This window comes from Coturnix japonica, chromosome 9, assembly GCF_054131305.1.
Source record: "Coturnix japonica strain WE chromosome 9, WE-NBRP24, whole genome shotgun sequence".
NCBI classification, from domain to species: domain Eukaryota; kingdom Metazoa; phylum Chordata; class Aves; order Galliformes; family Phasianidae; genus Coturnix; species Coturnix japonica.
Window position 1 is genome coordinate 10,229,533 of NC_140671.1, and position 27,273 is coordinate 10,256,805.

Here is a 27,273-nt window from a genome sequence, read left to right on the forward strand (position 1 = left end):
GCTACTGGCTGTTGCTCTCCCTCTTGATGCATTGAAGCATCAAGGGCTCAGTGGGAAGGTGCCTATGGGCCAGACTGTGCCCTAGGCAGGGGTGTGTGGATCCCCCTTCCCCTGACCCATCTCATGCACCGGGTTGGAGACACTCAGCAAAACATAGGTGGATGTCCAGCATAACCCTGTGGAGCTCAACGCTACTCTGCTTTGTGAACGGCGTGTTCAGGCATTTCTGCTCCTGGAGAAGGGAGGGCAAGGTGTGAGCAGGGTTTTCCTGCAGCCCTTCCAGCTCCCCTCTCTGCCTTTCCATCCCCTGCTGAGCAGACAGTGAGAATTGCTCTGCGAGAGAGTGAGGGAAAGTGAACATGGGGCCGCAAGAGGCTGCAGCCTGGAGGCTGGTATCTGCAGGGCTGGGCTGCTCTATGTGGGCATCTGTGGCCCTTTCTATCTACCCCACATCACTTCTTCCTCTCTCTTTGTTGTCTTCTCCACTAGATAAAGCAGCTGCTGGTCTGCTCACAGCCTGAGTAGCTCACGGGATGCTCTGCTGGACCCGGTGCTGAACAGCTGCCTGATGCCTGCTGAGCGATGCCCCCGCTGCCCCTCACCCTGCTGACACCTGCTGCGAGGATGCTGCAGACGGAGCCCCGAGGTGTGCTGCAGTGAGACAAAGTGCTCGTCGCCCCATCATACCCTGGTTCTCAGCATCCAGCTCCCAGCCCACAGGTGGCTGCCATGGAGGAGAACGCCTTCAGCGTGCAGCAGCTGCAGCCCAACGTCATCTCAGTGAGGCTGTTCAAGCGTAAGGTGGGGGGCCTGGGCTTCCTGGTGAAGGAGCGCGTCAGCAAGCCGCCCGTCATCGTCTCCGACCTGATCCGGGGAGGGGCTGCTGAGCAGAGCGGCCTCGTGCAGGCTGGGGACATCATTCTAGCTGTCAATGGGCGGCCCTTGGTGGACACCAGCTATGAGAGCGCGCTAGAGATCCTGAGGAGCATCGCCTCCGAGACCTACGTGGTGCTCATCCTGCGCGGCCCCGAGGGTTTCACCACTCACCTGGAGACCACCTTTGCAGGCGACGGGACACCCAAAACCATCCGCGTCACCCGGCCCCTCTGCCCTGCACCCAGAGCTGTTGAGTTGTCCAACCCCAACCTCCACGGCCAGGAGCTGCCCGCGGCCATGGGTTCTCTCTGGACCAGGGAGACGGGGCGGGATGTGGAGCCTGTGGTCCACGTCAACGGGTTGGTCACCAGCCCCAAAGGACAGGATGGCAACAAGGGGAAGGACAGTGCCTGCAGCCACCTCTGTCTCAACGGTGGAGTGGAAGACAACGAGCTTCTCAAGGAGATCGAGCCTGTCCTGGACCTTCTGAAGAGTAAGGACGGTGGTGGAGATGTGCCCTGCAAGGTAGAGACAAGGGATATAGAAGTCCAGGTGGACTGGTAGGTCCCTGCATACATTTCTTTACCTTGGGTGCGACGCGCTGGTTTTTGGTGGTGGAGGTGCTGGTGGGTGGCTCTCCTTAAATCATTCTACAATGTAGCAGGATGGGGATGGAATGTGGGGAAAAAGGGGAAGCTGTTGTGAGGGGAAGATGAAAAGGATGGAAAATTTGGAGCAGGTGGCAGAAGAAAGGGAGATGCAGGAGACGGGGAGGCTTAGGAAATAAATAGAGCGTTGTGCTTGGAGCACATCAGAGTGCTCCAAGAGCGTTTCTCTGCTGGGACAGATGCAGTGTAGCAGCAAAGCCCTGGGGGGTATGGAACAGCCCCAACCCCACGTCCCCAGCCCAGCAGCCGTATCTCCACCAAGGAAATTCTGCTCTGGTTGAGGGAAACAAAAAATGTGTGTTGTTTTTTTTTTTTCTTTCTCTGAAGAATCTCTTCTACACTTGAAGAGATTAAACTGAAGCACTCTAAATTCACTGAAATTGAAGGACCTCAAACCAACAAAAATATTAACAAAGTGGGTACTTCACCAAAGCTCAACTCCTTCGCCTTCCAATACCCTTTAAAAATCTATATAAGTGGTTTGGAGTTGAAAATCCACTTTTCAATCGAAATTAGACTTCAATCTTCCGCCTGATGAGAAGTTGCAGCCCTGCTCCTGCAGCAGGATGGGAGAAACAAGGCGGGGGGATGTGCTAGGGGGGATTTGTTGGGAGCTCTGCAGGAACTCTGCACCCACTGTTGCAGATGGATCCCCTCCTCTGCTCAGTCTCGGAGCTTGGCATGGGGAAGGGCTCCTGCAGGGAGAGTTTTCTTGGTCCGGAGATGTGCAGAAAGGACAGGGACTGATGGGGAGCAGAAAGATGTGTTGGTCGATGCCAAAGAAATGCCCAAAACTAAGCAAGCCTTGATGGATTGATGATACTGCAGGCTGGGGCTTCTCCAGGCTGGGGGGACTGAGCAGAGCTGGCATTAATCAAAACAGCAACAGGGCTCTAACTAATTATCAGGAGGGTGCAAACCCTTGCCCAAGGTTGAGCTCCAGACCCACAGCCTGGACCCCTTGGCCATCAATCCAGGTCTTGAGCCCCACCCTGTTCCATCTCCATCTTTGCCTGGTGCTGACCTTCACTGCCTGCAGTGTTTGTCAGAGCTGCTCGGGCTGCAGAGCTCTGACAGCTTTCCCAGGGCACGGAGGGGCAGCGTGGGGCTGAGGTTATCCGTGAGCAGCAGAACGTTTCCTGCTCAAGGTGGGCTTTGCTGAAAGTGATGTGGATTACACCTGATGCTGTGGGATATCGGTATTGCTTCTTACAAGAAAGATGGGAAGTCTGTATAGAGGAAAAAAATAATCATTTCACCCCCCCAACCCCTGCAGACAGGGACTGTGCCCCTGTGGCGATCCATCCTTAGCTCCTTGCCTGTTTTGAGGTGCCCCATGGACATGGTGCATGCTCATGGGATGAGCCACGGCCAGGGCTGAACATCCGCTCCGTGGCTGGAGCTGTCTGCCATGAGGTCAGTCATAAATCAGTGTGGAAGTGGGGAGCAAGGTATGATGAGAGCTGGCATTTCTGCCACGAGGCTCACCGTGGGCTAGACAATAAAAATAGAGTTTGATTCACTCCCTGCCAGCGAACCTAAGGTCTGTTTTCCCTCTGAGCTCTGGAGAGATTGTCACGTCCCATCTTTCCTCCCTCTCCACCCTGCCGAGTTGCTGTGATTTATTTTGCTGCTCAGGTCAGCTCCCTAACACAAGCGGCATGTTGGAAATGGCAGTGAGGGGGCTTGGGAGGGAGCAGAGTGCTGGGAGCAGGGATTCTGTTTACAAAGAGTTTCAGGGTTTCAGGCTCCATCCTGCGTTGGAATAAACCCCATAATTTTGCAGTTCTCTACAAGAAAATTCTCTTCCTCCCACCTCCCTCGCTGCCACCAAAATCTCTTTGTGTTGCTCAAAACATTTCATTTGCATTTCTGATGTCTTCATTATTCCACACTTGGACACAAAACTTTAAAACCTCTGAAATGAAAGGTTCCCTGGAACTATCGTGTGATTGCATTCTGTGACACAGTGAAGCTCAAAGCCTTGGCAGTGAGCAGCCCTCCCCTTCCTCTCCTTGCTCCTGTGTAAGCCCTTCCTCCTCACCACGCTGACTGCACTGGGCTCACCCAGGGGGCTCTTGGTACCTTGCATGTGGTTGCAGATACGGCACTGAGGCTGAGCTCCTCTGGGTACTCTTTGAGCATGGCTGGAAGGGGATAAGGACAGCTGTGGGTCATGCCTGACATTGGCTTGAATGATGTTGGGATCAAATAGGGCATTGCAATCTCTTCCCAGGTCTTTATCTTCCAGCACCCATTCAACCCCAGTTAGCATTCTCCTGTGGCGTAGCACAGCCTCTCTCTGAAGCTCTGCCCCATCCATCCCAGTTCCTGCACTGGGCACAGCCCAGACTTGCTTGACCCTGAGAACTGCACTTGTAACAAGGGGGGCTGTGGTCCTTTCCCTTGTGTGTGGGTGACCGTCCCACACGGGTCCCAAACTCTTGGCACCTCGGCTTGGATGGAGCCGTGTCTCAATAGCATCCCAACCTGCCATCTCCGTCCCCATCACCTCTCTCAAATTGGCCCCTGGGGATGGCAGCAGCCGGTTGTGCCTCTCATCTCTGCCTGGGAAATCAGAGCGCTTGCTGCCAAGCAAATTCAAAGGAGCCGAGTGACAAACTTTTTTTTCTTTTTTCTTTTTTTTTTTTTTTTTGCTCATATATTTATATTTTTTTCCCTTCCTTTTTGGAAAAGCTTTGGAGATGTTTCTCAAAGGGCTGTTCTCAGCAACTTCCTTTCTGCTTCATCACTCCGAGCACTGCAACATCATCAAATTAGTCAAAAGAAAACAGTGGTGCCTCTCATTTTCCCAAACAGCCAGATGCTTCTTCCGAGGTGAGACAGCAATCTGCACGGCTGGGGGAGGAAAGGATTCCTCTGCCTTTTTTTAAGCAGTCATTTTACTTTCAGAACCACAGAAGAACACGAGGTCCCTCCCCAGAATCTTGCTCTGATCCAAGCATGCAGGTCTTTGAGTGCATTGGAAGTGCTGCCCGGAGGCTGGCACGGGTCTCCAGACCAGAAGCATCCTGCGTGGGCAGCTCACCCTGGGGATGGGGCCAAGGGAGGAAAACAACGGGTCCGAGAGACCCGGCTGCTCCCTGCACACAGGGCAGCTTCAAGGAGCGGGCAGGAAATAACTGTAAAATGAAGCTATTGATTTTTGTTTTATTTTTTTCCCCCCCATCTGGGTTAGGACTGGTGCAAGGCTTTGAATGGGCTTTTCTCTCCTTGCTTCTCTCTCTGAAAGAGCCGGATACTTGTGGGCAAACCAACAAGGTCTGCTCTTGCTCAGCCGGGGCACAGCTGCTGTGCTGTGGGGGCAGCCCCCTCCCAGAGCCAGCACCAGCTTCAGCTGATGGTTTAACTGCAACTCCTTCAATAGGTCCCACCTTTCTGTGAGTGAAAGCTGAAACAGCAGCGTGCAACCTGGTGCTGCCCCAGGTGCAAATGTGCAACAGGGCATGGATCTCTGAGCATCCAACCCCAACGCCTGCGTGGATCTTGCTGTAAGATGGTGCCTCTTGTATTTTTTCTCCATCAAATCCACCCTGCTTCTGTCTACTCCCCCTTCCCAGGAGCAGTGATGTAGTGGCACAGCTGCCCCGGGAGGTTGGTGGGGTCACCATCCCTGGAGGTGTTCAGTGTGGAGATGTAGCCCTGAGGGGCACAGTGGGGTTGAGCTTGGGAATCATAGACACCCTGTCCAATCTTAATGATTCCGTGATTCTAATGCACACAGTTGTCAACTATGTCGATGACTTAATTTGAGCATCTGGCTGTTCTCCATGCCTTTGGCACAGGTACCAGCCCATGCCTGGATGAGGATGTGGAGGCTTATCAGCTACAAAGGGTGGTTTGTGCATGCCCATCATTCGTTATGCTGACAGGCTCTGTATCCATCAGCCTTCATGCTCTTTGGTGTCTCGGGGCTCAGGGCAAGGGGGCAGGAGCGTGCAGCTGTGGAAACAGGTATTCATAAAAATCATATAATCATAGAGCTGTTTGAGTTGGAAGGGATCTTTGAATGCCATCTACTCCACCCCCCCTGCAATGATCAGGTGCTCACAGCCCCATCCAGCCTGACCTTGGGTATCTGTAGGGATGAAGCATCCCTGTATTAACCAGGAGGTTTAACAGCTGGGCTTGTCTTGCAGGGGGGAGCCAGGTTATATGGGATTCCATGGTGCTGTCCTTCTGCTGGGGATCCCCTAGATAGAGGGGATGTGTCCAGTGATCCTGATGGGCTGGTAAATCCCAATGTGTGTGGTTTGTGCTGGTTCCCAACAGCATCAGGAAAGGCCAATGACCTGCTCTATGTTGGCATCCAGTCTGGGAAAGTGATGATGTTGGTCCTGGTGCAAAGCCTACAGCTTTTCTTCCCTTCTCACCACTGTTTTTTTTTTGGTGTTGGGGGGCACAAAATTGGGTACAGACTGCCTCAATGACACTTGTACCCTTCTCATGCACAGCACTGGCCACGCTCACCCTAAAGCAGCCAATGTCTGGAAGATGTCCAGGAGCCTAGTGTGATATCTTGGCAGCTGAATGTTATGCTGTAAATGCAGGAAAAAATGCTGAAAAGTTAGAGCGCAGGGAGAAAGGCTCTAAGTGAAGTGTTTTGCTTAAGCTTCACCCAAGCTGAGGGCGAGGGAGGTCATGAGACTGGATTTGTTTGCGCGAATGTGTCTCCTCAAGATGGTGTTGAGAGCACCGTGCTGGTGTGAATCATGTCCTGAGCACCACGTCCTGCTTCGGTTGGTGCCAGAGCCTGCTGTCGTTAATGGGAAGGCTCGTTACTGATTCTTGAGACATCTGGAAGCTTTTTAAGGACTGACAGTGGGAGCAGCACAATTACCAGTGCTAACAGTGAGCTGGGCTGTTGAGGAAGGGCAAAGCAGCACCACACTGCACTGGACCCATCCGTGGCCACGTGCACCAATGGAGCTGAGAAGCTCCTTCCCAAGTGTGGCATCGCTGGGGCTGTCGGTGCCTTCACGGATGCTGCAGCCCACGCACTCTGGGTCTCACATCTCCCAGACTCTGTTTTTCTCCTTTGTGTGGGTTCGTATAGTGGTGGTTTTCCATCCGTTGTTTGGATGGCATTTAGCAGCCTCACGAACACCCCGCAGACGCTCCCCATTCAAAGCACGCATACAGACATGGTGCAGCGAGAGCTCCACCAGTCGCATTGTGCAGACAGGGGCAGCAGCACCGGGGACATTCCCGTCCCCAGACTTACAGATGTACGCCGTGTAGGCGAGCTGCCTGTTTGTTTGCACAGATCCACCCAGGTACAGCCGCTCGCGCCCGCCAGCATTTGCAGCATCCGTAAAGGTCAGGAAGAGGAGAGAGCGCTGCCTCTCCCTCCTGGGAGCACCGGCTTTTCCTTGGATTTTTTCCTTTCCTCCACTCATCAACACCAACCGCTGTCTGCAGACACATCTGATTTTGCTGCAAGGTTTTGTAGCTAGAAATGTGCACGACTCTCCTTCCCCCAGCATTCTGCTCGTTCTCTTACTTTCTTTCGGGAAATCTTTCACATCACCCCACTGGGGCTGGTGTGGGCACACTGCAGGGTGCCAGGCAGGGTGCAGGTCTCCTGCAGTTGTGCTTTGGTTGCCCTCGCAGCAGTGGTTCATCTTCTTGGCCGAGGCAGAGCATTCCTTCCCCTCCCTCAGCACAAACTGTGAGTTTTTGCTCCTGTACGAAGTTGCTCCATCAGAACCCAGAGCAATCACAGCCCCAACACTGCTGCTCATCCCCAGCCTGCTCACCCCACTGGTTTTAACCCTCCAGTTTCAGGGAAGGGGAGAACAAGCTGCAGAAAACCTTCCCAGCTCAGATGGAGAATGACCGTGTCTTTGGTGACCTGTGGGAGAAGAACAACGCGCCCGTGGTCCTCAACAACCCGTACTCTGAAGCACAGCAGGTAAGCATCCACCAAGCATCCACCCTTTGTGCTGCTTTGGGTGGGGATGGGTGGTGGAGTAGGGACCCTTCTAGTGGGCTCTCACCCCATGGATGGCCTTCAGGGATTGTTTGGGTTGTCCTGAGGATCCTTGGTCCTGACAGCTGACAGTGTACAGAGCCCACATGGTCCAGCAGCCAAATTACCCATAGCTTGGGTGGGGGAAGGCTGCCCCTCATCCACTGAGCCAAGGTGCAGTGAGAGCACGGCTGGGTCACATCTCCTAAACCTTGTGGGACCACTGTCCCTTTTGGTGGCAAAAAGCTGAGCCTCATTGTTAAGGTCATTCTGATTTATATGACAGCAATTCAACACAGCACTTCAGATAACGTGTTGTACCGCACCTTTTCATCTCCTGATGCTGCACAGACATAAATTCTCAGGCTCCCTTGCCAGAAATGGATTAACTCCCACTTGTAGCAAAGCCAGAGAGAGGCAGAATTACCCCAGGGACAACGCAATGTGCGTGAGCATGGCACAGTTTGCGTGGTCAAGTGCGTGTCCCACTGGGATTAACCAGACATGGGTCAGGACATGGGGACCGATCCAGGGATTGTGTGTTCTTGCCCACCCTCTCCCTGTCAGCATGACTCTGTGTTCTCCAAAGGAGGGGAACAAAGTGATTTCATGGTCACATGAAGATTTCTGAGAAAACCAGCATTCCCTCAGCTCAGGAACGCCCTCAGCAGATCCCTCAGTCTGGTGCATCTTCCCAGCTCCAATGAGCTGCCATGCAACGCTTGTAGGATTATTCCATAGAACCAGAGAACATCCTGAGCTGGAAGGGACCCACAAGGATTACTGAATTCAGCTCCTGTCCCCCCATGTGATAACCCAAACCCAACCCTATGGCTGAGACTGGTGTCCAAATGCTCTGTGTGCTCTGGCAGCTCGGTGCTGTGCCCACTGCCTTGTGCAGCTGTGCCATGCCCCCCACCCCCTGGTGTGGAATCTCTCCCAAACACTCAACCCACTCCCCACTGCCACCCTATGTGTCCCATGGGCAGATGGATGTCCCTGTCCCCCATGCTCAGTGTGCAGGTCTCTATGCCAGTTCCCAGGGACAGGTCACTGCTGTGCTCCCTTTCTGGAAACCACCACCACTCTGCCTCCTTCACTAAGCTCCATGCGTGGATGTGTCTGTTACTATAAGCACTTTATAACCTTCTGTGTTCAGAGCTTAATTCCTCTCTATGTTCAGGCTGCCAAAATCCCCAGACTTAAGCTGCTGTTAAACTCTTTATTTTCCTTCCCGCTCAACATACAGTGCTCTCTTTTGATCCCTCTCATCCTATTGCTGTCCTGGAGGCAGGGCTGCTTCTCACTGCCAGGAGAAAGGGTGGTGGGAGTGTTGCTGAACTTCTCGCATCAAGCCAAACCCCAGCTACTGATAAAAGCTTTAAGGCAGGATTCAGTGGAGATGCTTGACCAGGTGGGCAGTGCTCACTGGTGCTTGTAATAAAGTGCTGAAAGGCAGTCGGGCATCCATCCCTTCTCTAGGTCTCAACTTTGGTTTTTCTTGCAAAACCACAACCTGTGCTGTGCTTGTTTCCCAGGAGCCCTAAGCCCTTGGGAGCTGCACTGACCCCAGCAGGTGTGCTGTGCTGCAGCCATGCAGATCGATTTGTTGGAGCCCCAGGATGGCACAGGGAATGTGTGTGCAGGCTGCAAAGGGAGGGACCTGCATCTGCTCCGTGACTGTGAGGATGACTTACAGCTCCAGAACAATGAAAAATGCAATTTCAGCCAGAGGGGCTGATGCAGGCTAGGAGGAAATGCCCCAGCCCCATTACTCCCAGGCAGCACCCAGTGTGTTTCTCCCATCCATAAGAACTGCAGACAACCCACGAGCTGCACTCCCCAGCCCATGCTCCCATGGAAGGTGCTGCAATAATGTATTCTGCAATGTGTGCCTTGCCGCCCATCCTGAGTCACCAATATCACAGCTGCCTAATTAAAACATCACGCACAGCCTCCCTGGCAGAAGCTGGGGTGATATTTGGCTCCAGCAATACTGTGCAGGAAAGGCATACGCACATGGAGTCCTTCCCCGATCCTTCTGGGTGCTGCTTGCTCTTCATTGCTTTGTACTGTGGTTGGAGGTGTGGTACCCTCACCTGGGGCTTCAGCATGCCCTGGGACTGTGGCCCACTTTCAGCAAGGATGCAAGCCTTGCAGGTGTCTGCTGGGAAAAGACAACAACAAAAGGGAGTGGTTTTGAGAGAGATTTAAGGCAGAATAGAATAAATTAGAGTAGAGTAGAGTAGAGTAGAATAGAATAGAATAGAATAGAATAGAATAGAATAGAATAGAATAGAATAGAATAGAATAGGTTCATGGTTTGCTCTTGGGTGCAACCGCATTGTTGTCATCCTTCCAGCCCCCACTGCTTTCCCCCTGGGTCTGCTCATCTGCAGAGCAGCTTGTTCTGAAATAAGAGATTCCTGCACTGTGTGCTGGCTGTTCTTATCCTAGTCCTTTGGGGACCGGGGCTGTAACACTGGATTTACTGCTGCTGCTCCATGAGCCATGATCGTGGCAAGAGCCCAGAGCTATGCTTCACTACAATGCCACCAACAAGGAGTGAAAATCTGAAGGCAGTGCCACCTCTACACTTAGAACAAGCAAACCTGTGTGGATGGATTAGAAAGAGCTGCAAAGTTCAATGAAGGTTACATCAAAACTCAGCCCATAGACCTGTTCTGCAGGGGGGCAAGCCTTCTCCAATCCGGTTTTGGCTCTCCTGTGGCCTCAGGTTTCCCCTTGAAACCTCCAGCAGCAATCACTGAAGCACACTTGAATTTGAGACGTGATTCCAAAAAGAAATGTCTCTGTTTCCCAGGACCACTGTAGGTCTCCCTGCCATGTGTGCCCCAGAAGACATGGACTGCTCTTTAAGATTTCAAGTTCCTGTGGGAGCAGAGCTCACATCACAAGTACTGCATGTGAGATCTGAAAGCATGCACAAACACAAGTGCTTGCAAGCAGAAGGTGCAGCCAAACCTCATTCAAGCCCCTTCCACCATTGGCATGCGATTCAGGACGTGCTGTGTGAGCGCGCCCTGACGCAGAGCACTGAGGTGGGCTGGAGATCCAGAGCTGACATTGAAGTAATCCGACCATGCATAATTCAGCAGCCCTCCTACTTGCATAATGTATCCATCTTTATTCCTGCGTTCTTCCTGCGTTGATATCAAAGCAGATATGTCTCTGGCTTGCTCAGAGGCTGTTAGCTCTGTCTCAGAGGGCGCATATCAGTGAGGCTGAGCTTGGCACGTGCACAACCTGAGCAGGTGATGCTCCTTAAAAAGACACATCTCACACACTTCAGAGAGGTATGTCCTCCACTGGGAAACTTGAACATAGTGTTCATCTCAGTCACTTCTGCTTTTTAACTCTTCTCCTACAGGTCTGGCTGTCTGGTGAGCAGAGATGAATTCTCAATGGCATTGAGAGTTAGTGGCTCCATTGCAGATTCTCAAATGCTGCCAAATATTTGGATCATGCACCTTTTCTCATCGTACCATCGCTGAGATTTAAGCACTCATGTCCTCGCTGTTGTGCCTTTTCCCTGTACCCCATCTATGAACATTAACCTTGTGCTTGGTCTTCTCCATTACCCAGCCAGCACCATCAGGGCGGCAGTCCCCGACGAAGAGCACTGCGAATGGCAGTCCCTCCAAATGCCCGCGGTTCGTCAAGATCAAGAACTGGGAGACGGGCTCCGTGCTGCATGACACTCTGCATCTCAAGACAGCAATGGTGAGTAGGGTTGGTGGCACTGCCCCAAAGGTGTCTGAACACAACTGAGCAGATCACAGTGCTCTGAAGATGTTTTCTTTTTTTGCTTGGGAATACAGAGCTGGATGTAACTGTGCTTGCCTCCTTTTGTCCTGCCAGACCACAGCGTGTACTGAGCAGATCTGCATGGGATCCGTCATGACCCCCAGCCAGCACGTCCGTAAGTCAGAAGACACCAGGCCAAAAGAGGAGGTGCTCCTCCTGGCGAAGGACTTCATTGACCAATACTACTCCTCCATTAAGAGGTAAGTGTTGGCCAGAGGAGGGGCTGCACATGCTGACCTTTCACATCTGAAAGTCAACACAAAGACCATGATGCAGCTGCTTCTTCATGGAGTTGCATTCATAGGACTTACTGTGTGCTTCCACACTGAGGACTGACCTCTTCCATTTGCATCTGGCAGCCTGTTATCTGAAGGTGCACACATGTGCACACACATGCTCCTAAGGGGAGACCAGCAGGACTCTCTGTCCTCCAACCAGGCTGGTGAATGCCATCTCCTCCACCCCCTGCCCTCACAGGTCTGGCTCCAAAGCCCACATGGAGAGGCTGGAGGAGGTGACCAAGGAGATTGAAGCCACTGACACCTACCAGCTGCGGGACACAGAGCTGATCTATGGTGCAAAGCATGCCTGGAGGAATGCAGCCCGCTGTGTGGGCAGGATTCAGTGGTCCAAGCTGCAGGTGAGCACCACAGCAGTACAGCCTGCAAAGGATATACTGGGGTTTTGGAGAGGCAACTGGAAGCTGGCACTCTGGAGAAGTGCACCTGTGGTGCAAGAGATGCTATGATAGGAGATATCTGGCTCCATTTAGACTAGCTGGAAGCTAGAGTAGGATCTGAATTAGTGATCTCCAGTGGAATCTGGTGGCAGGGAGCTGGTGGGGCCCCTTTGAAGCATAGATCAGATGTTGCTGAACAATTCCCAGCATTTCTGAACCTTGGGGAGCCATTTCTGTACAATGTTGGCCTCAAGCCTACTGCTGAGCCAATGTTCTGTTTTCCTCACCCCCTCAGTGTCCCTCAGACCTCCCAATTTCAGCCTTGACTTATGATCTACAAGAATGAACAGAAATCAAAGCTGCAAGAGGGTGAGCTGGGTTGAGAGCACTGCACTGAGGAAGCTTTTGCCTGAGCAGGAGATGCTTCTCCAAAGCAGAAGCATCGGGATCAGATGTCCACCTGCCATAAAGGCAGGGAACACATAATTATGGAGCTGTGGCTACCTAACGTATCAAAGTGGTCTCCAGGGTCTTCCCTGTGCTATGTTCCTTCTGCCTGACTCTGCCCTAGGAGCTCAGCATGCATCCTGTAGCACCACCACTATTGCTTGCACTCTTTCAGGTGTTTGATGCTCGAGACTGCACCACAGCCCATGGGATGTTCAATTACATCTGCAATCACATCAAATATGCCACCAACAAAGGGAACCTCAGGTGAGCCAACACTGGGTCACCATAGTTTCTGCATTGGGATCTGTGTCAGCTGCTGTACAGCTGTACAGCTACAGCCAGCACCTGTTTGTGGGAGCACGAGTGTGACTGGTGTTGGGGAACTGGTGATGCAGCCCATGCTGTGCTGTGCCATTTCCTTGGTGCTCACCAGCGCTGCCTCTCCCTCGCAGATCTGCCATCACCATCTTCCCACAGCGGACAGACAGCAAGCATGACTTCCGCATCTGGAATGCGCAGCTCATCCGCTACGCCGGCTACAAGCAGCCTGATGGCACCATCCTGGGGGACCCTGCCAACGTGGAGCTGACAGAGGTACCAGTGCCAGGGTCCTCACTGTGGGGCACCACGAGGCTGCTGGGGACACACAGTGCCTCTGGCCATCCCAGGAATGTTCTGGGTCTGCAGTGTGCATCAAAGCCCCTGCAGTGCTGGCTTTGTCCACCCCTAGGAATAAAAATGTTCCCATGCGTGGGTTGGTTGTGATAGGCAAACCCATGGCATAGCTCACTTGGATGGAGATCAATGCTCAACCCTAAAGGTTGAGTTCCTGCTCACAGCACCCAAAAGGCAGATGGCCTGCAGGGACTCCTGACCCTCTCTGTTTTTGTCATAGATCTGCATTCAGCAAGGGTGGAAGGCGCCGTATGGCCGTTTCGATATTCTGCCTCTGCTCCTCCAAGCCAACGGCAATGACCCAGAGCTCTTTGAAATCCCCCCAGAGCTAGTGCTGGAAGTGCCCATCCGGCACCCCAAGTAAGTTAGAAGGGCTCAGCTTTTCTGGTTTCACCACAAACTATCTCCTGTGCTTGGCTTGCATCCTTGCTGGCTTGGGTACTTGACTACGCCTGCTTCCAGATCTTCCTTCCTCTCGGAGGCAGGTGACCTGGAGGCAGAAAGCAACTTGTGTTCTTGTCTCAGAGCTGGTTTCTCTTTGCTTGAAGTCTCTCAGAACTTACTTCACTCTGTAACAGTCCTAATGTCTTCCATAAGGTAGACACCTTCTCCAGGAGATGTTCTGCTCATGCAACCTTTAGCCTAGTGGTTGCTACCAAAGCTACCTCCTTGATTCCCCTGCCAAATGTTGCCGGTTACCTGACCCTGTTGCATCCTGGCAGGTTCGAGTGGTTTAAGGACCTGGGCCTGAAGTGGTACGGTCTGCCTGCAGTGTCCAACATGCTCCTTGAGATTGGTGGCTTGGAGTTCTCTGCCTGCCCCTTCAGCGGCTGGTACATGGGCACGGAGATTGGGGTCCGGGATTACTGCGACAACTCCCGCTACAACATCCTGGAGGTAATCCCCTCTTCAAACAGGCCAGATGCTCCTGATGTGAGGTCACTGGGGCACGGGGACAGTGGTGCTATGGGTAGGGGAGTGCAGGACAGCTGATCATACCTTCCAGATAGCAGTTGGGTTCTCCTTCTCTGGGTCCTTGTCCCCAAGCAGAGATCCTCACTTCTCTGTTCGACCATGCTTTGTTGCAGCAAGTGGCCAAGAAAATGAACCTGGACATGAGGAAAACCTCATCGCTGTGGAAGGATCAGGCCCTGGTGGAGATCAACATTGCTGTGCTGTACAGCTTCCAGGTACGGGCACAGCAGTGTTTGAGAGGCCTGAGCTGGCCTGCAGGGATAATGTGGGACATGTGTGGAGAGTCCTGCACAAGGACAGCAGCAACTGATGAAACTCAGCTGAAACTATGCTGTGCCTTCCTCATTTTGAGCTGTTCCAGGAGCCTGCAGTGAAATTTAATAATCTCACTGCCCTGGATGTTGGAAAGAGCACTATCAGCACCTGAGCTTTGCTTATGCAGAGGGAGGGCCCCGAAGGGCAAGATTCACCCCTTCTGTCCTGTTGGTGAGGCAAAATTAGGCCCAGATTCCCCCACATTTGCACTTAAAGGTTAAGCTGCAAAACTGGTCCTTGGCCACCCAGCTGCAGAGGGTGGGAGCCCTTCCTGGAGCTGGGTGAGAGCTGTGCCATCAGTTCTGAGAGCCCTGGGAGCTCTCTGGGGGGCTGTGCAGGGTGATGCTCCAGCCTGTTTTTCTCACATTGTTTCTTCCTCAGTCTATGTCAAATAAGAGGAGGAGCACCCATCCCCTACCATGGCTGCTCATAAGGGACGAGGGCAGGATTGCCTGGTGTCTGTTCTCATTGGGAAGAGCAGGGTTAGCAGTCCCCCTTTTCACCCCCCACTGTCCTGCAGGACCATAGCAGTGAGCCTTTCTGGATGGTTCCTGGATTCACCTTAGAAGAAAACGTTCACTTCAGAAGCCAAAATGAACATCCTTCAGCTTTGAACTTCACTGCTAGCATTGGTCATTGGTAGCATTTCCATCCATTGCATGGAACACCTGGTGCACATCCCAAGCTCTGTTCCCTGTCCTGAGTCGCTTTGCTGAGAATGGTTCCATTGGGCTCCCATCCTTTGAGTAGCATTAACCTGTGGTTGTCTGCTCTGCTTTCTACTCCCCCACCAGAGTGACAAAGTGACCATCGTGGACCACCACTCAGCCACTGAGTCCTTCATCAAGCACATGGAGAATGAGTACCGCTGCCGTGGGGGCTGTCCTGCTGACTGGGTGTGGATTGTGCCACCCATGTCTGGCAGCATCACCCCGGTTTTCCACCAGGAGATGCTCAACTACCGCCTCACACCCTCCTTTGAGTACCAGGTACCTTCTGTGTGCCCAAAGCAATAACCAGGAGCAGGGTGGGAGCCAGGACATGGAAACTGGGGGATGGAGGAAGGAGAGGGATCCCACCTGGTCTCCTCACCAAGTTGTCCGCGCAGGCAGCAAAGCCCATGAATGAGTTGAAATGACCTCCTGTTTCTTGAGGTCTCACCAGGCCGAGCAGTAGCTCACAGTGCTGCTGCAGGAGTATTTAACACTTCAGACCATGGGAAGAAAAGGCCCTAAGCAAATGCTCCCTCATTAGGCAACCGTCTCTGCTTTGCTGGCTTTCACACAATGTGACCTTTAGTCAAGAGCCCTCAAGGAACAATCAGAAAACAGGAGCAGGCTGTTCATTTCTGTAAGCAATCCACCAGGAACTCCAATGATTCCTGGCCCTGATTACAGACAGCCGCCTGCGAGGGCACTGAATTAGCTTCTCTGCTCTTGTTACTTGCTTCAGCTGCCTCCCCTTCCCAGAGGGCCTCTTAGAAAAAGAAACCTGTGGGCTGGGAAGGGGAAGGATGTGTTCACATCGCTTCTCCCCTGCTGGCCCTGCCTGCTCTGTCCTTGTGGCTTGTTACTGCTCATCCCAGAGGTGGGAGGGCATTTGGCCAGAACCTGTCAGGAGCCACCAAGGTTTTATTAAACTATAATTTTCTATGCCCTGGGGTCTCTGAGGAGCTGTACAAGTGATAAAGCTGGTTAAGAGGCCAGCTGGTCCTCCTGTTCCCAACCAGAGGAACTCAGTACTTAACATAGTGGGTGCAGTAGCTCTCCAAGCTCTGAGCGCTGCCCATCAGCTGCTGCTCTTCTCCCTCCTAGCCTGACCCCTGGAACACCCACATCTGGAAGGGAGTCAATGGGACACCCACCAAGAAGAGGGCCATTGGCTTTAAGAAATTGGCAAAGTAAGTACAGTGGGCAGCGAGGGCTTGGGGACGGTCCTGCTTTATGGCAGCAAGCTGAGGGGCTGCCAGTTCAGGTCCAGGCTGCTGAAGGGGGAAATGTTTGGAGAAGCAGGAGCCCTTTGAGAATCCCTGTAGACCTTCAGAAGTTGTGGCCAAGGGAATACTGGGTGTTCCATGCAGACCCTTCTCAAGCTGGTTTGCCCTCTGGTACTCTCCAATGCTCAGGAATGGCTTTAGCATATCCTGGGGGTTTATTACCTGCTCCTCCTTCCTCAGCTTTTCTGGGCCATGCAGACACAGGCAAGATGCAGTTTGTATTCATATTTCTCCCCCTAACTCCTTAGCTACTCAAGGAGCACTTGTCTCCTGTACAAGTCCAAAACTTTGAGTGTCCCCATTGCAAAGAGCAGTACAATAGGACTTCCTATTCCTGAGGAACCTTCCTTCAGGCAGCAACGGCTCAGGGCCAAGCTGAGATTTGCTCTCCATGGCTGGCTGACCCCAGCAATGGGTCACACAAGTCCCTATCCCCTGCCAAGGCGCACAGCAGGGGTGCTGTGATGAAGCATCATTTGGATGCCTTGGCTGATCCTGGTCCAAATGCTTCCTCAGGGGCCAGCAATGCTGGGGCTGCCCCGGTGCCCGTGGCCAGGCTGCCAGGTGGCTTCATGTTGTCATCCCCACGCCTCACTTTGCTGTGCCTCCGCTGTCGGATTGTTCCCACTCTTCAGCTGTCGCCTCCCGGGAGCAGTTCTCCATGGCGCATCCATAACTGTGATCAGTGTCTGATGAATGCACTCCTGGGGCTGACACTGGTGCTTGGGCCTGGGCTGCAGCCCGGATCTGCCGGGGGAGCAGGAGATTAATTGAGCCATTGAGTCAGGAGGAGCAAAGCTTTTATTTGTGTGTGTATCACTGATAAATGATTTTATAAAAATGTGAGCGTGGCAGGTAATTTAAAACAAAATAATCTCCATTGTTCCCAGTGCAGAGAGGGAGAAAGAATTATCTTTGCAGTTCACATTAATACTGCCTGGATCGGAGCTAAGTGGTGGAACAAACGGCAGCTCCAGCCCTGCCAGCCAAATGCAATGATTACTAGTGGCCCTACAATAACACACAGAGCTCAGTGCCCTTCTCTGCAGCCCCACACTTCCCCATGGCATCCTCCCTTGTCCGTGTAATGCAGAAAGCATGGAGCCAGTGCTCCTAGTGCTGCATCAGCCCATCAGGGCTGGCAGTGCCGTGACCTCTGCTCCGCTGTCAGAGCTGAGCCCACAGGGAAAACCAGAGCAAATGTACCCAGTCACGATGCAGCCACAGGAGGCGGCCGGCGAGACACGGCTCTGCCAACACAGGGACAAATGTGTGGCCTCAGAGGGCTGCTCCGCTGAGGTCATGGCATAGCTGGAACACAAAGCAAAGGGACTGCAGACAGCTCTGACCTCCATGGCTCGGGGCTGTGTGGAGCTCTGGTGCTTCTGCTGGGCGAGGGCACATCCCCCAGCCATGTGGCATTTAGAGACATGGGGAGATGCTTCTCTAAAGCTTGGGCAATTCTTGCTCTCCAGCTATTCCCTTTGAGGTTATCTGTTCACAGCTGCTCCCGATTCTTCCACTTCTCCATACCTCACAAAAAGTCCCTCCATCCACTAGCACTGCCCATCCCAATGCTCCAGGTCATTGCTCAAAGCCCCCCAAGGTAAAGGCTCTTCCATAGCTCCCACTTGGCACAGAACAACAACAAAATGTTGCTGTGGTTCTGAAGGCAGGCTGCTCATTATTAAGAAATAACATGGTGTGAACAGCCTGGGCTGGAGGTGCCGACAAGGCAGCATGCTCCCTCACCCAGATTTACTCTTGCTTCTCAGAGCTGTAAAGTTCTCAGCCAAGCTGATGGGACAGGCCATGGCCAAGAGGGTCAAAGCAACCATCCTGTATGCCACGGAGACGGGGAAGTCACAGGTCTACGCAAAAACACTGTGTGAAATCTTCAAGCACGCGTTTGATGCCAAGGTGGGTGCCAGCCCCCAGCCCGGCAGGTTGGTGGTGCAATCACAGTGGCTGTGGAGTTCCTGCTGATGGCTCTGTTACTCCCAGGTGATGTCCATGGACGAATATGACATTGTGCACCTAGAGCATGAAACCATGGTCCTGGTGGTCACAAGCACCTTTGGCAACGGAGACCCACCTGAAAATGGAGAGGTAGGATACTGCAAGTCTGTAAATGCAGGGCATGGGCAGGATCACATCCTGTGAGCTCATTCTCACCTTAGATGGCCCCAAAAAGCTCTGGGTGCTGTGCAGTAGCAATGCTGTGCCTGCGTCCCCTCCAAATGGAAATATCTGTGCATTCCCCAGTGAGATGTAGCCAGTCTTGTTAAATTTACCCCATACAATTGATGCCACTGTAACTGCTGCCAGCCCATTTGCCTGGGTGCCACAACCTTGTACATCCCATACAACAGCAGTACAGCTGCTGGGAATGGCAGGCAAAGAGTGAAGATGCAGCCCAGGTTGCTGCTTCGTGTCCTGCACAGGCACTGGAAAATTTGATGGTCTTTTTCTTTTATCTTCTCTGTAGAAATTTGGCTGTGCGCTCATGGAGATGAAGAATCCTAACTCCAACCTGGAGGAGAGGAAGTAAGAGCACCCCAAACCCCTCTCTTTACCACTCCATTTGCCTCCTACTAGAACAGAGTGGGAAATCGGTCCAGGGCATGGGATTTGCCTGGAGAAATGGGAAGGAGCAGGGGAAGGTAGCAGGGAGGACAGAGTACAGGGTTAGCATTCCTGTAAGCTCCAGCTTGTGGTTGATGTCTAGGAATTCTCTCTTTGGGGCTGGGCTGGTGCAGCATGGGGCTGGGTGAAGGCAGCAAGCCAAGCAGCTTCCAGGAGGATGAAAGCTTCTGAGACCAGTGATGGTTGTCCCAGTCAGCTCTAAATGTAATTTAAGGGACTGTCAGGAGGTTTTGAGAGCCAGAACAGCCTGTGGCTGGGTTACCTGACAGCAGAAGTGGTCAGAGCGCTGCAAACAGTGACCCATGGGAGCAGATTAAACAGTGAGAGCTATTTCATCCGGAGAAGAGGAGAGAGAAATGTAGCGTGGCAGCAGATTTCACATATGGGAAAGGTGACTGTGGAGGAATAAATTACTCCTGATGCCCCCCAGAACGGGCTGAGAGGTCATGGCTCCAGATGGTAACAGGAGATGCTGACGTTAAGCATGAAAAAAAGCTTTTGCAATGAGGAAAGGCAGAAAAGGAAAGCAACCGGGGCAGCAGCAGCCTGGTGTCTGTAGGAAGGAGTGGGGGCAGCAGATCCTCGGGATCCCAGCTCCATGCAGGGGGTGCTAAGAGCTCCCAGCAGATATCAGGGACCTCTGAGCCATGCCCAGAGCAGCACCCAGCTGGGGAAACAGGGCTTCATGCCCATCCAAACCATCATATAACCCCAGATAGGGACAAGACCCAGGGGCAGGGCAGACAAGTGGCTCCATCCATCTGGAGCAAAGCAGGTGAGCACGAGGAGACACAAGGAGCAGTGCAGAAGAGGTCTGGGCAGAACGCAGGGGGTGGCAGAGCACAGCTGGAGCAATGCTTTGCGACCCAGAGCTATTTTCCTTGGGGTTGTCTCCTCCGCGTGGCGTGCCGGGCGCCGGAGGTCTGCTGTGACTCATCCCCGCACTACTGTTTCGTTGTTCAGGCAGTATATTTAGAAACCCTTGTGTAGAGCAATTTCTGAAGATGGTTTGATTCAGAAATACTTCTGCTGTTGTCAGATTTTCTTCTGCGCTCCCCTCCCCCCTCCTCGTCCCCTCCTCTCTCACTCCCCCTTTTTTCACTTCCTATGAATGGAAAAACCTTCAGAAGACTTGCTCAGGCACGTGCCTGACCTTGTGCACAGCCAGGGAAGGGCAGGTAAAGCCAAGCTCTGCGTGGCTGGTGGCAATGTGGCGGCCAGCACGCGGGTCAGCCCATGGGAGGTGACCAGAGAACCCCATGGAACATGGCATCATAGAATTGTGGAATCATTAAGGTTGGAAAAGACCTCTAAGACCACCAAGTCCAACCCCAACCCATCCCTACCATGCTCACAAACCATGTCCCTAAAAACATGTAGGTGTAGCACTGAGGGATCTAGCTTAGGGGTCATGATGGGGATGGGTCAACTGCTGAACTTGGTGGTCTTAGACGTCTTTTCCAACCTCAGTGATCCCACAATTCTGTGATTCTTGAACACCTCCAAGGGTGGTGTCTCCACCACTTCCCTGGGCAAAGAGCAGCTCTAGCTGGGGTTATGCATTGTATGGGCTGCTCTGGCTCACCCCTAGCAGAGTGGACATTCCTCTACTACTTGCTCATGAAATGTTGAGCCCCAAGCTTCAGCCTGCTCTGCTTTTGTCCCCTCTTCACGTAGTGGGATTTGTCACACCTGTCACCACTGCAACGCTCTGTGCCATTGCTCTTTACAGGAGCTACAAGGTCCGTTTCAACAGCGTCTCCTCCTACTCGGATGCACGGAAGTCCTCAAGTGATGGCCCTGACTCCAGGGACAACTTTGAAAGTACAGGGCCCCTAGCTAATGTCAGGTAAACAGAATGGGGAGGGAAGTGGTGAGTCCTGCATGTCCCTGGGAGCAGGATGGGCAGATGCCACTGTCCCCTCGCTGCAGCCGCATCCCTGTCCTCTCTCTGCAGGTTCTCTGTGTTTGGGCTGGGTTCACGGGCATACCCCCACTTCTGTGCCTTTGCACGGGCAGTGGACACCTTGCTGGAGGAGCTGGGTGGGGAGCGGATCCTGCGCATGGGAGAGGGGGATGAGCTCTGTGGCCAGGAGGAGTCCTTCCGCACCTGGGCTAAGAAGGTCTTCAAGGTAACCTGTCTCCCTGGTGCTCCAGCAGGGTAAAGGGCACAGGGCCAGCACTTGTACAGCTGATGGTTAGAGCTGGATTGAAGCCTTCTCTCCTTCCCTACTCTGGGAAGCCCAAGAGGGACACTGGCCATCAATAATGAGGTTCTCCAAACTTAGATGTTTCATGGGGAGGGCACCCCAACTCATGCCAGGCTCTTTAGTAGAGTGTGTTGTAATAGGACAAGGGGAAATGGTTCTAAACTAAAAAAGGGGAGATTTCGACTGGTTATAAGGATTTTTTTTTTTTTCCAGTAAGGGTGGTAAGGCACTGGCACAGCTTGCCCAGAGAGGTGGTGAATACCCCATCCATGCAGACACCCAAGGTCAGGCTGGACAGGGCTCTGAACATCCTGATGGAGCTCTAGGTGTCCCTGTTCAATGCAGGGAAGTTGGACCAGATGGCCTTTAAGGGTCCCTTCTAACTCAAACAATTCTATGATTCTATGCTCTTGGCCAATGGTACAGCCCTACACCTCTAGGGCCTCCATCCCCATGTGTCATCTGTGGTCAGGGTGGGTCAAGGGGCTCATGGGGCTCAGTAGGGCTCTGTGGGAGGCAGGGGGGCTGCTGAGAGCCTGGTGCGTGCTGTAGGCAGCGTGCGATGTCTTCTGCGTGGGAGATGATGTCAACATCGAGAAGGCCAACAACTCCCTCATCAGCAATGACCGGAGCTGGAAGAGGAGCAAGTTCCGCCTCACCTACGTGGCCGAGGCCCCGGAGCTCACACAAGGTGCAAAGATGGGGTCACCCCAGGGGGTCTGGGGCAGGCAGAGGGGGAGATGTGCTGGGAGCAGTGGGGGCAAAGGACCAAATATTTTTGCTGTGTTACATTCCCATTGTTTCGGTCTTGCTTTCTCCCCAACCTGTTGTGGTTTAACCTGACATAGTGATGAACAAAATAATTGCTCACCACCTGCCAACCGATGCTCAGCCAGTCCCTGAGCAGTGGCTGCTCCCCTGGCCAACTCCCCTCCATTACATAGTTTTTCACATGATGTCCTACGGTATGGAATATCCCCTTAGCCAGTTTGGGTCAGCTGTCCCAGTTCTGTACCCTCCCAGCTCCTTTGTCCCTCCAGCCCCTCGCTGTCAGAGCAGTGTGAGAAGCTGTAATGTCCTTGGCTCTGTGCAGCACTTCTCTGCAACAGCTACAACATCAGTGTGTTATCAATGTTGCTTACCCCTAAATCCAAAATATAGAGTCATACCAGACACTGAAGAAAATCAGCTCTGTCTCAGCTGAAACCAGGACACCATCGCACACTCAAGGATGAATTTGTGATGACCTCAGGCCCCTCTGTTTGTTCCCTGCCTGTTTCCTCAACAGAGATGTTGAGCTCTGAGTTTTTCTCCCTCCTCCTGACCCCTTTTTGTGAAGCACAGAGCTGGAAAGCTGGGAACTTTCCAAGCTGGCCTTGTCCAAATGCCGTTCATCTGAGCATTGCGGTGCAATGGCAGGGCCAGCCCACCGACACCTGGCCCCTCAGCATGGCTCCTGCAGCTGATGCACTGCCGCACTGCCCTGGCACTTCCCAATTACCAGGTGGCACTGGTAGCCAGGTCCTGTCCCCACACCTTGTGCAGGTGGAGGCTGAGCCCTCCCTGGTCCTTTGCAGAAGGGACATGTGATGTGTTCCCCCAAGGCTCCCGATGCTCTGCTGTGTCTCTTCATGGGCTCTTCTCCTCCGCAGGGTTGTACAGCATCCACAAAAAGCGTGTCTATGCAGCCCGGCTGATCACACGCCAAAACCTGCAGAGCCCTAAGTCCAGGTAGGAAACACGAGCATCCCAGGATTGCTGGAACCAAATGTGCTTGCAGGGCATCCAAGCACCTGTACATGTGGTGCTGCATGCATCCCTGACACCAAATGTCCTATGTTTGTGCAAATCATAGCCATATGAGCCTGGGAAAGGGTATGTTATGCTTTCCTCTGTGGTGAAATCTTGACCACTGTGTTGTCTCCTACCTGAGAATGGAACAGACTGACCAGAACTGTGGGTACTCCAGGTCTTGGATGGGGCCCTGGGCAGACTGAGCTGGTGGGGACAACCATCCCAGGGCAGGGTTTGGGGTTGGATGATCTTTAGTGTCCCATCCAACCCAGTCGTTCTATGATTTTGTGAAGGCAAGTTGCTGTGCTTCTGGGGTGCCCAGCACCACATCTGTCGAGGATGTCACTCAGCAGCTCCCTGTTGGTCTCCCCCAAACACATCCTGCTTTGTTTCCTTTCTCTGCAGTCGCTCGACCATTTTCCTGCGTCTCCACACCAATGGCCACCAGGAGCTGCAGTACCTGCCTGGGGACCACTTAGGTGTCTTTCCAGGGAACCACGAGGAACTGGTCAATGCCCTGATCGACAGGCTTGAGGATGCTCCTCCGGCCAACCAGCTGGTGAAGGTGGAGCTCCTGGAGGAGAGAAGCACAGCTCTAGGTAAGCACATCCCTAGTCCCTATGTGGAGGTGGACTCCCCGTTACTCATCCCCTACGTTGGTCCTTGTAGCTCCTCGGGGAGGAATTTTCCCATCTCATTGCATTTTTCTGGATTGGGAACACCTTCCATCTTCTGCTGCCCAGAGCCATTTCTTCTTCTTTCTTTATGGTGCAAAGAAAGGGTTTGAAGGCTGAGCAGGGGCCATAGAGAAGAGGTTTGCTTGTTCTCCAAACCAATTAAAGGAGCTAATATTCTTATAGAGGAAGCAGTGTCTGGGACTGGAGAGATGAGCCAATGCATCTTGATGGGCCATTCCAATACTCCAGGAATGAGCCCAGTGTCCTACTGCCATCCATGGTGTAAGAGGAGGTGGAAAATAGCATGCACTGAGAGTGACCAAAGCTGAAGGTGCTGGAGTATCAGATTCCGTATTTGTACTCATGGCACAGCATCTCACTTGTAGCATGAAGATATCTCTGACACTGCTTTCTGGCTCTTCATCACTCACTGTCTCAGAGCTGAGCAGGGAGGAATGAAAGCAAGGATTTATCCCCCCTGGCTCCTCCACTCAGCTGACCTGTGGTTGTGCTGGATTCCCTCCTGGCAGGTGTCATCAGTAACTGGACAGATGAGAACCGCATCCCACCATGCACCATCTTCCAGGCTTTTAAATACTATCTGGACATCACCACCCCTCCCACCCCACTGCTGCTGCAGCAGTTTGCTTTGTTGGCCACCAGTGACAAGGAGAAGAAACGTCTGCAGGCTCTTAGCAAGGTAAAAACTCAAATCCCAGTCACAGGGGCTCGCAGAGGTTGTTTCACTTCTGGAGCAGACTTCCTTCACTTTTACACGTGACAGTCCCAACATTAATTAATTATTGACATGCCAGGTACATGTCTTCCTCTTCAGCATCACCGTGTTTAGCAGCTTAATCTTTCAGCATCAGATAAAATAACTTTCTGGGCACACAGAGGCCGATGCTGCAGCCCTCCCTCCCTCTCTCCCTGGCTGCAGGGCTTGCAGGAGTACGAGGAGTGGAAGTGGTCCAAGAACCCCACCGTGGTGGAAGTGCTGGAGGAGTTCCCCTCAGTGCAGATGCCCTCCACACTGCTGCTCACACAGCTGCCTCTGCTGCAGCCCCGCTACTATTCCATCAGCTCCTCCCCGGAGATGTACCCTGGAGAGGTCCATCTCACTGTGGCTGTGGTCTCCTACCGCACTAGAGGTACAATGCTCAGGCAGGGGGCAGACAAGGTGGGCCTGGAGTGGGGAACAGGGGAAAAACAGTAGCACATAGGTAAATCTGTAAGGGTTTTGGCTGAGAGATGTTATGTAGAAGCCTTTCTACCTGCTGCAGCGGTGAGATGCCTTCAGCTCATGATACTGCTATCCCACGGCATGGAGTAGGGCCATCCACCTAAGAGCAGCCTGCCAGACTTGGCCCAGGTACCAGCAGCAGACCAGCTGCAGTGGCTTCTGTGCTTTATATGGGACCATTCCATTGCCCATACCCAACTAACAGCCAGATTTCGGTACCAGTGGAAGCACTGATGCCTCTGAGCAGCCCTGGTTGTGGTGTTCATGGGTAGAGTCCCACAGAACATGGGAGAATATGCTGGCCATTCACTTTGGGCTGCCAAAGACAAAACTGAGGGCTTCCCAGGTATCATGAAAGTCCAGTTGTCCCAGGTCTGGCTCCTGGGGAAGACTGGGATCCAAGTGCCAACCCCCTCCCGAACTCACGGGGATGGATCAGAGATGCTGACAGGCAATGGGAGGAGATGTAGTAGGGAGAATTTCAGAAAGGAAAGAGACTTCAGTACTGGCTGGTGTGCCAAGTGCAGCCCTTCTTCTCTTTCCTCCTAGATGGAGAAGGCCCCATCCATCACGGAGTCTGTTCCTCCTGGCTGAATAGGATCCAAAGTGATGAGGTTGTGCCCTGCTTTGTGAGAGGGTAAGTGGCCCAGGCAGGGGGTGAAGGATGGGTCAAGACCCTTGCAGAAGTAACTCTTTCCCCTTGGTCTTTCTTTGCAAAGCATCAAGGGAGCAGAGAAATCAAGGCTGGCTCTGTGAGCATGTGGGTCCCTCTTGGGTGCTCTCTTCTGCACTAAAATGTCACTTTTGAGGATTTCAATCCCTGCTTCTCTGGACAATGTCTCAGCTAGCAGAGGCAAGGCAGGAAGCATCGTGCCTGGCTTTAACTGATAACTTCAACACATGCAGGGCTCCCGGGTTCCACCTGCCCCAGGACCCCCAGGTGCCCTGCATCCTCATCGGCCCTGGCACCGGCATTGCCCCATTCCGGAGCTTCTGGCAGCAGCGGCTCTTTGAAATCCAGCACAAAGGTGGGCTGACTCTTCTTCCTCCTGCTCCTCACCCCAAGCAGCACTCGTAATCCTGGTCTGGTTGGGGCCCTGAGCTGGCCTAGACCTCCTTGAAGGGATTGCAGACTTGGAATGCAGCCCAAACTGCCCACCAATCTTCCTATAAAACTCAAAGTTTTTATGGTTCTATGTACTCTAGTGTTGGGTTGGTTGGTTGTTTTTTTAAGGATGTTTTGGCCCTGGTGGGCTCCTCACGTGGGCTGCTGGGGTGGCTGGCAGTGATGCAGTTTGCAGAATGGAATGCTGGTGGTCTGCAGGCTGATGGCTTCCCCCCATCTCTCCCCAGGCCTGAAGCCCTGTCCTATGGTTCTGGTGTTTGGGTGCCGGCAGTCCAGGATTGATCACATCTACAAAGAGGAGACGCTGTTTGCCAAAACCCAAGGTGTCTTCAGAGAGCTGTACACAGCCTATTCCCGGGAACCGGACAAACCAAAGGTGCTGCTGGGTGCTGGGTGCGTGGGGTGGGGATCCTCAGCACAACACCATGTCCTCCCCAGTGCAACCCCATGGCAAGGGCAGCAGGACGGTGTCAGCTGGCAGAGTGATCCAGAACCAGCAGAAAAAAGTGCCAAATGAAGCCTTGCTGCTCACCCATCTCCTTTCTACCTCTTTTAGGGCTGCAGCAAGGCACAGGTTTGCTCTCCACAAGAGGCACTGGAGGCAGCTGGGGCTCCCAGTGCTGCCCAGAGCATGCAGGTGAAGGGGGCTGGAGAAGCTGAAATTAACTCTGCTCCTCCCTCCTGCAGAAATACGTGCAGGACGTGTTACAGGAGCAGCTGGCCCAAACGGTGTACAAAGCACTGAAGGAGCAGGGAGGCCACATCTACGTCTGCGGGGATGTCACCATGGCCGGGGACGTCCTCAAGACCGTTCAGCGCATCATGAGGCAGCAGGGCCAGCTGTCGGTGGAGGAGGCAGGCGCTTTCATCAGCAAGCTGCGGGTGAGTGGTGTCCGTACCCTGCACAAGATCCTGCCCTGGGCACTGCACCTGGTGCCTTGCCCTGCAAAGGGGCAGCACTGAGGTGGGGAGTGATGGCTCCTCCCCACTTGCTCCTCTGGGCACCTTTGTTGGGCCCATTTGTCGTGCTGAATGCCCACTGTCCCTCTGTCACTGCAGCAAAATGAAGAGGCAGGCTGTGGGTCCCCTGCTTGTTTCTCCCACATCAGAGCTTTCCAATGCA

At 53.2% G+C, this 27,273-nt stretch overlaps 1 protein-coding gene across 5 annotated transcripts in view; it reads left to right on the plus strand.

The window, feature by feature from the left end:
* The window catches only part of NOS1 (nitric oxide synthase 1), a 56,632-nt gene that overhangs the window by 20,492 nt on the left and 8,867 nt on the right, over positions 1-27,273 (plus strand). For all 5 annotated transcript variants that reach the window (XM_085509541.1, XM_085509542.1, XM_015878395.3 and 2 more), the window contains exons 2-27: positions 490-1,436; positions 7,347-7,479; positions 11,143-11,280; positions 11,419-11,564; positions 11,842-12,004; positions 12,666-12,757; positions 12,946-13,087; positions 13,389-13,528; positions 13,891-14,065; positions 14,257-14,358; positions 15,253-15,447; positions 16,273-16,358; positions 18,230-18,374; positions 18,459-18,563; positions 18,943-19,001; positions 20,833-20,949; positions 21,058-21,232; positions 21,863-22,001; positions 22,963-23,041; positions 23,510-23,703; positions 24,312-24,481; positions 24,722-24,932; positions 25,574-25,661; positions 25,931-26,052; positions 26,378-26,526; positions 26,838-27,032. In XM_085509541.1, coding sequence (XP_085365667.1) covers positions 730-1,436; positions 7,347-7,479; positions 11,143-11,280; positions 11,419-11,564; positions 11,842-12,004; positions 12,666-12,757; positions 12,946-13,087; positions 13,389-13,528; positions 13,891-14,065; positions 14,257-14,358; positions 15,253-15,447; positions 16,273-16,358; positions 18,230-18,374; positions 18,459-18,563; positions 18,943-19,001; positions 20,833-20,949; positions 21,058-21,232; positions 21,863-22,001; positions 22,963-23,041; positions 23,510-23,703; positions 24,312-24,481; positions 24,722-24,932; positions 25,574-25,661; positions 25,931-26,052; positions 26,378-26,526; positions 26,838-27,032 — 4,167 coding nt within the window. In that variant the 5' untranslated portion in view covers positions 490-729. The remainder of the gene's footprint in view (positions 1-489; positions 1,437-7,346; positions 7,480-11,142; positions 11,281-11,418; positions 11,565-11,841; positions 12,005-12,665; positions 12,758-12,945; positions 13,088-13,388; positions 13,529-13,890; positions 14,066-14,256; positions 14,359-15,252; positions 15,448-16,272; positions 16,359-18,229; positions 18,375-18,458; positions 18,564-18,942; positions 19,002-20,832; positions 20,950-21,057; positions 21,233-21,862; positions 22,002-22,962; positions 23,042-23,509; positions 23,704-24,311; positions 24,482-24,721; positions 24,933-25,573; positions 25,662-25,930; positions 26,053-26,377; positions 26,527-26,837; positions 27,033-27,273) is intronic.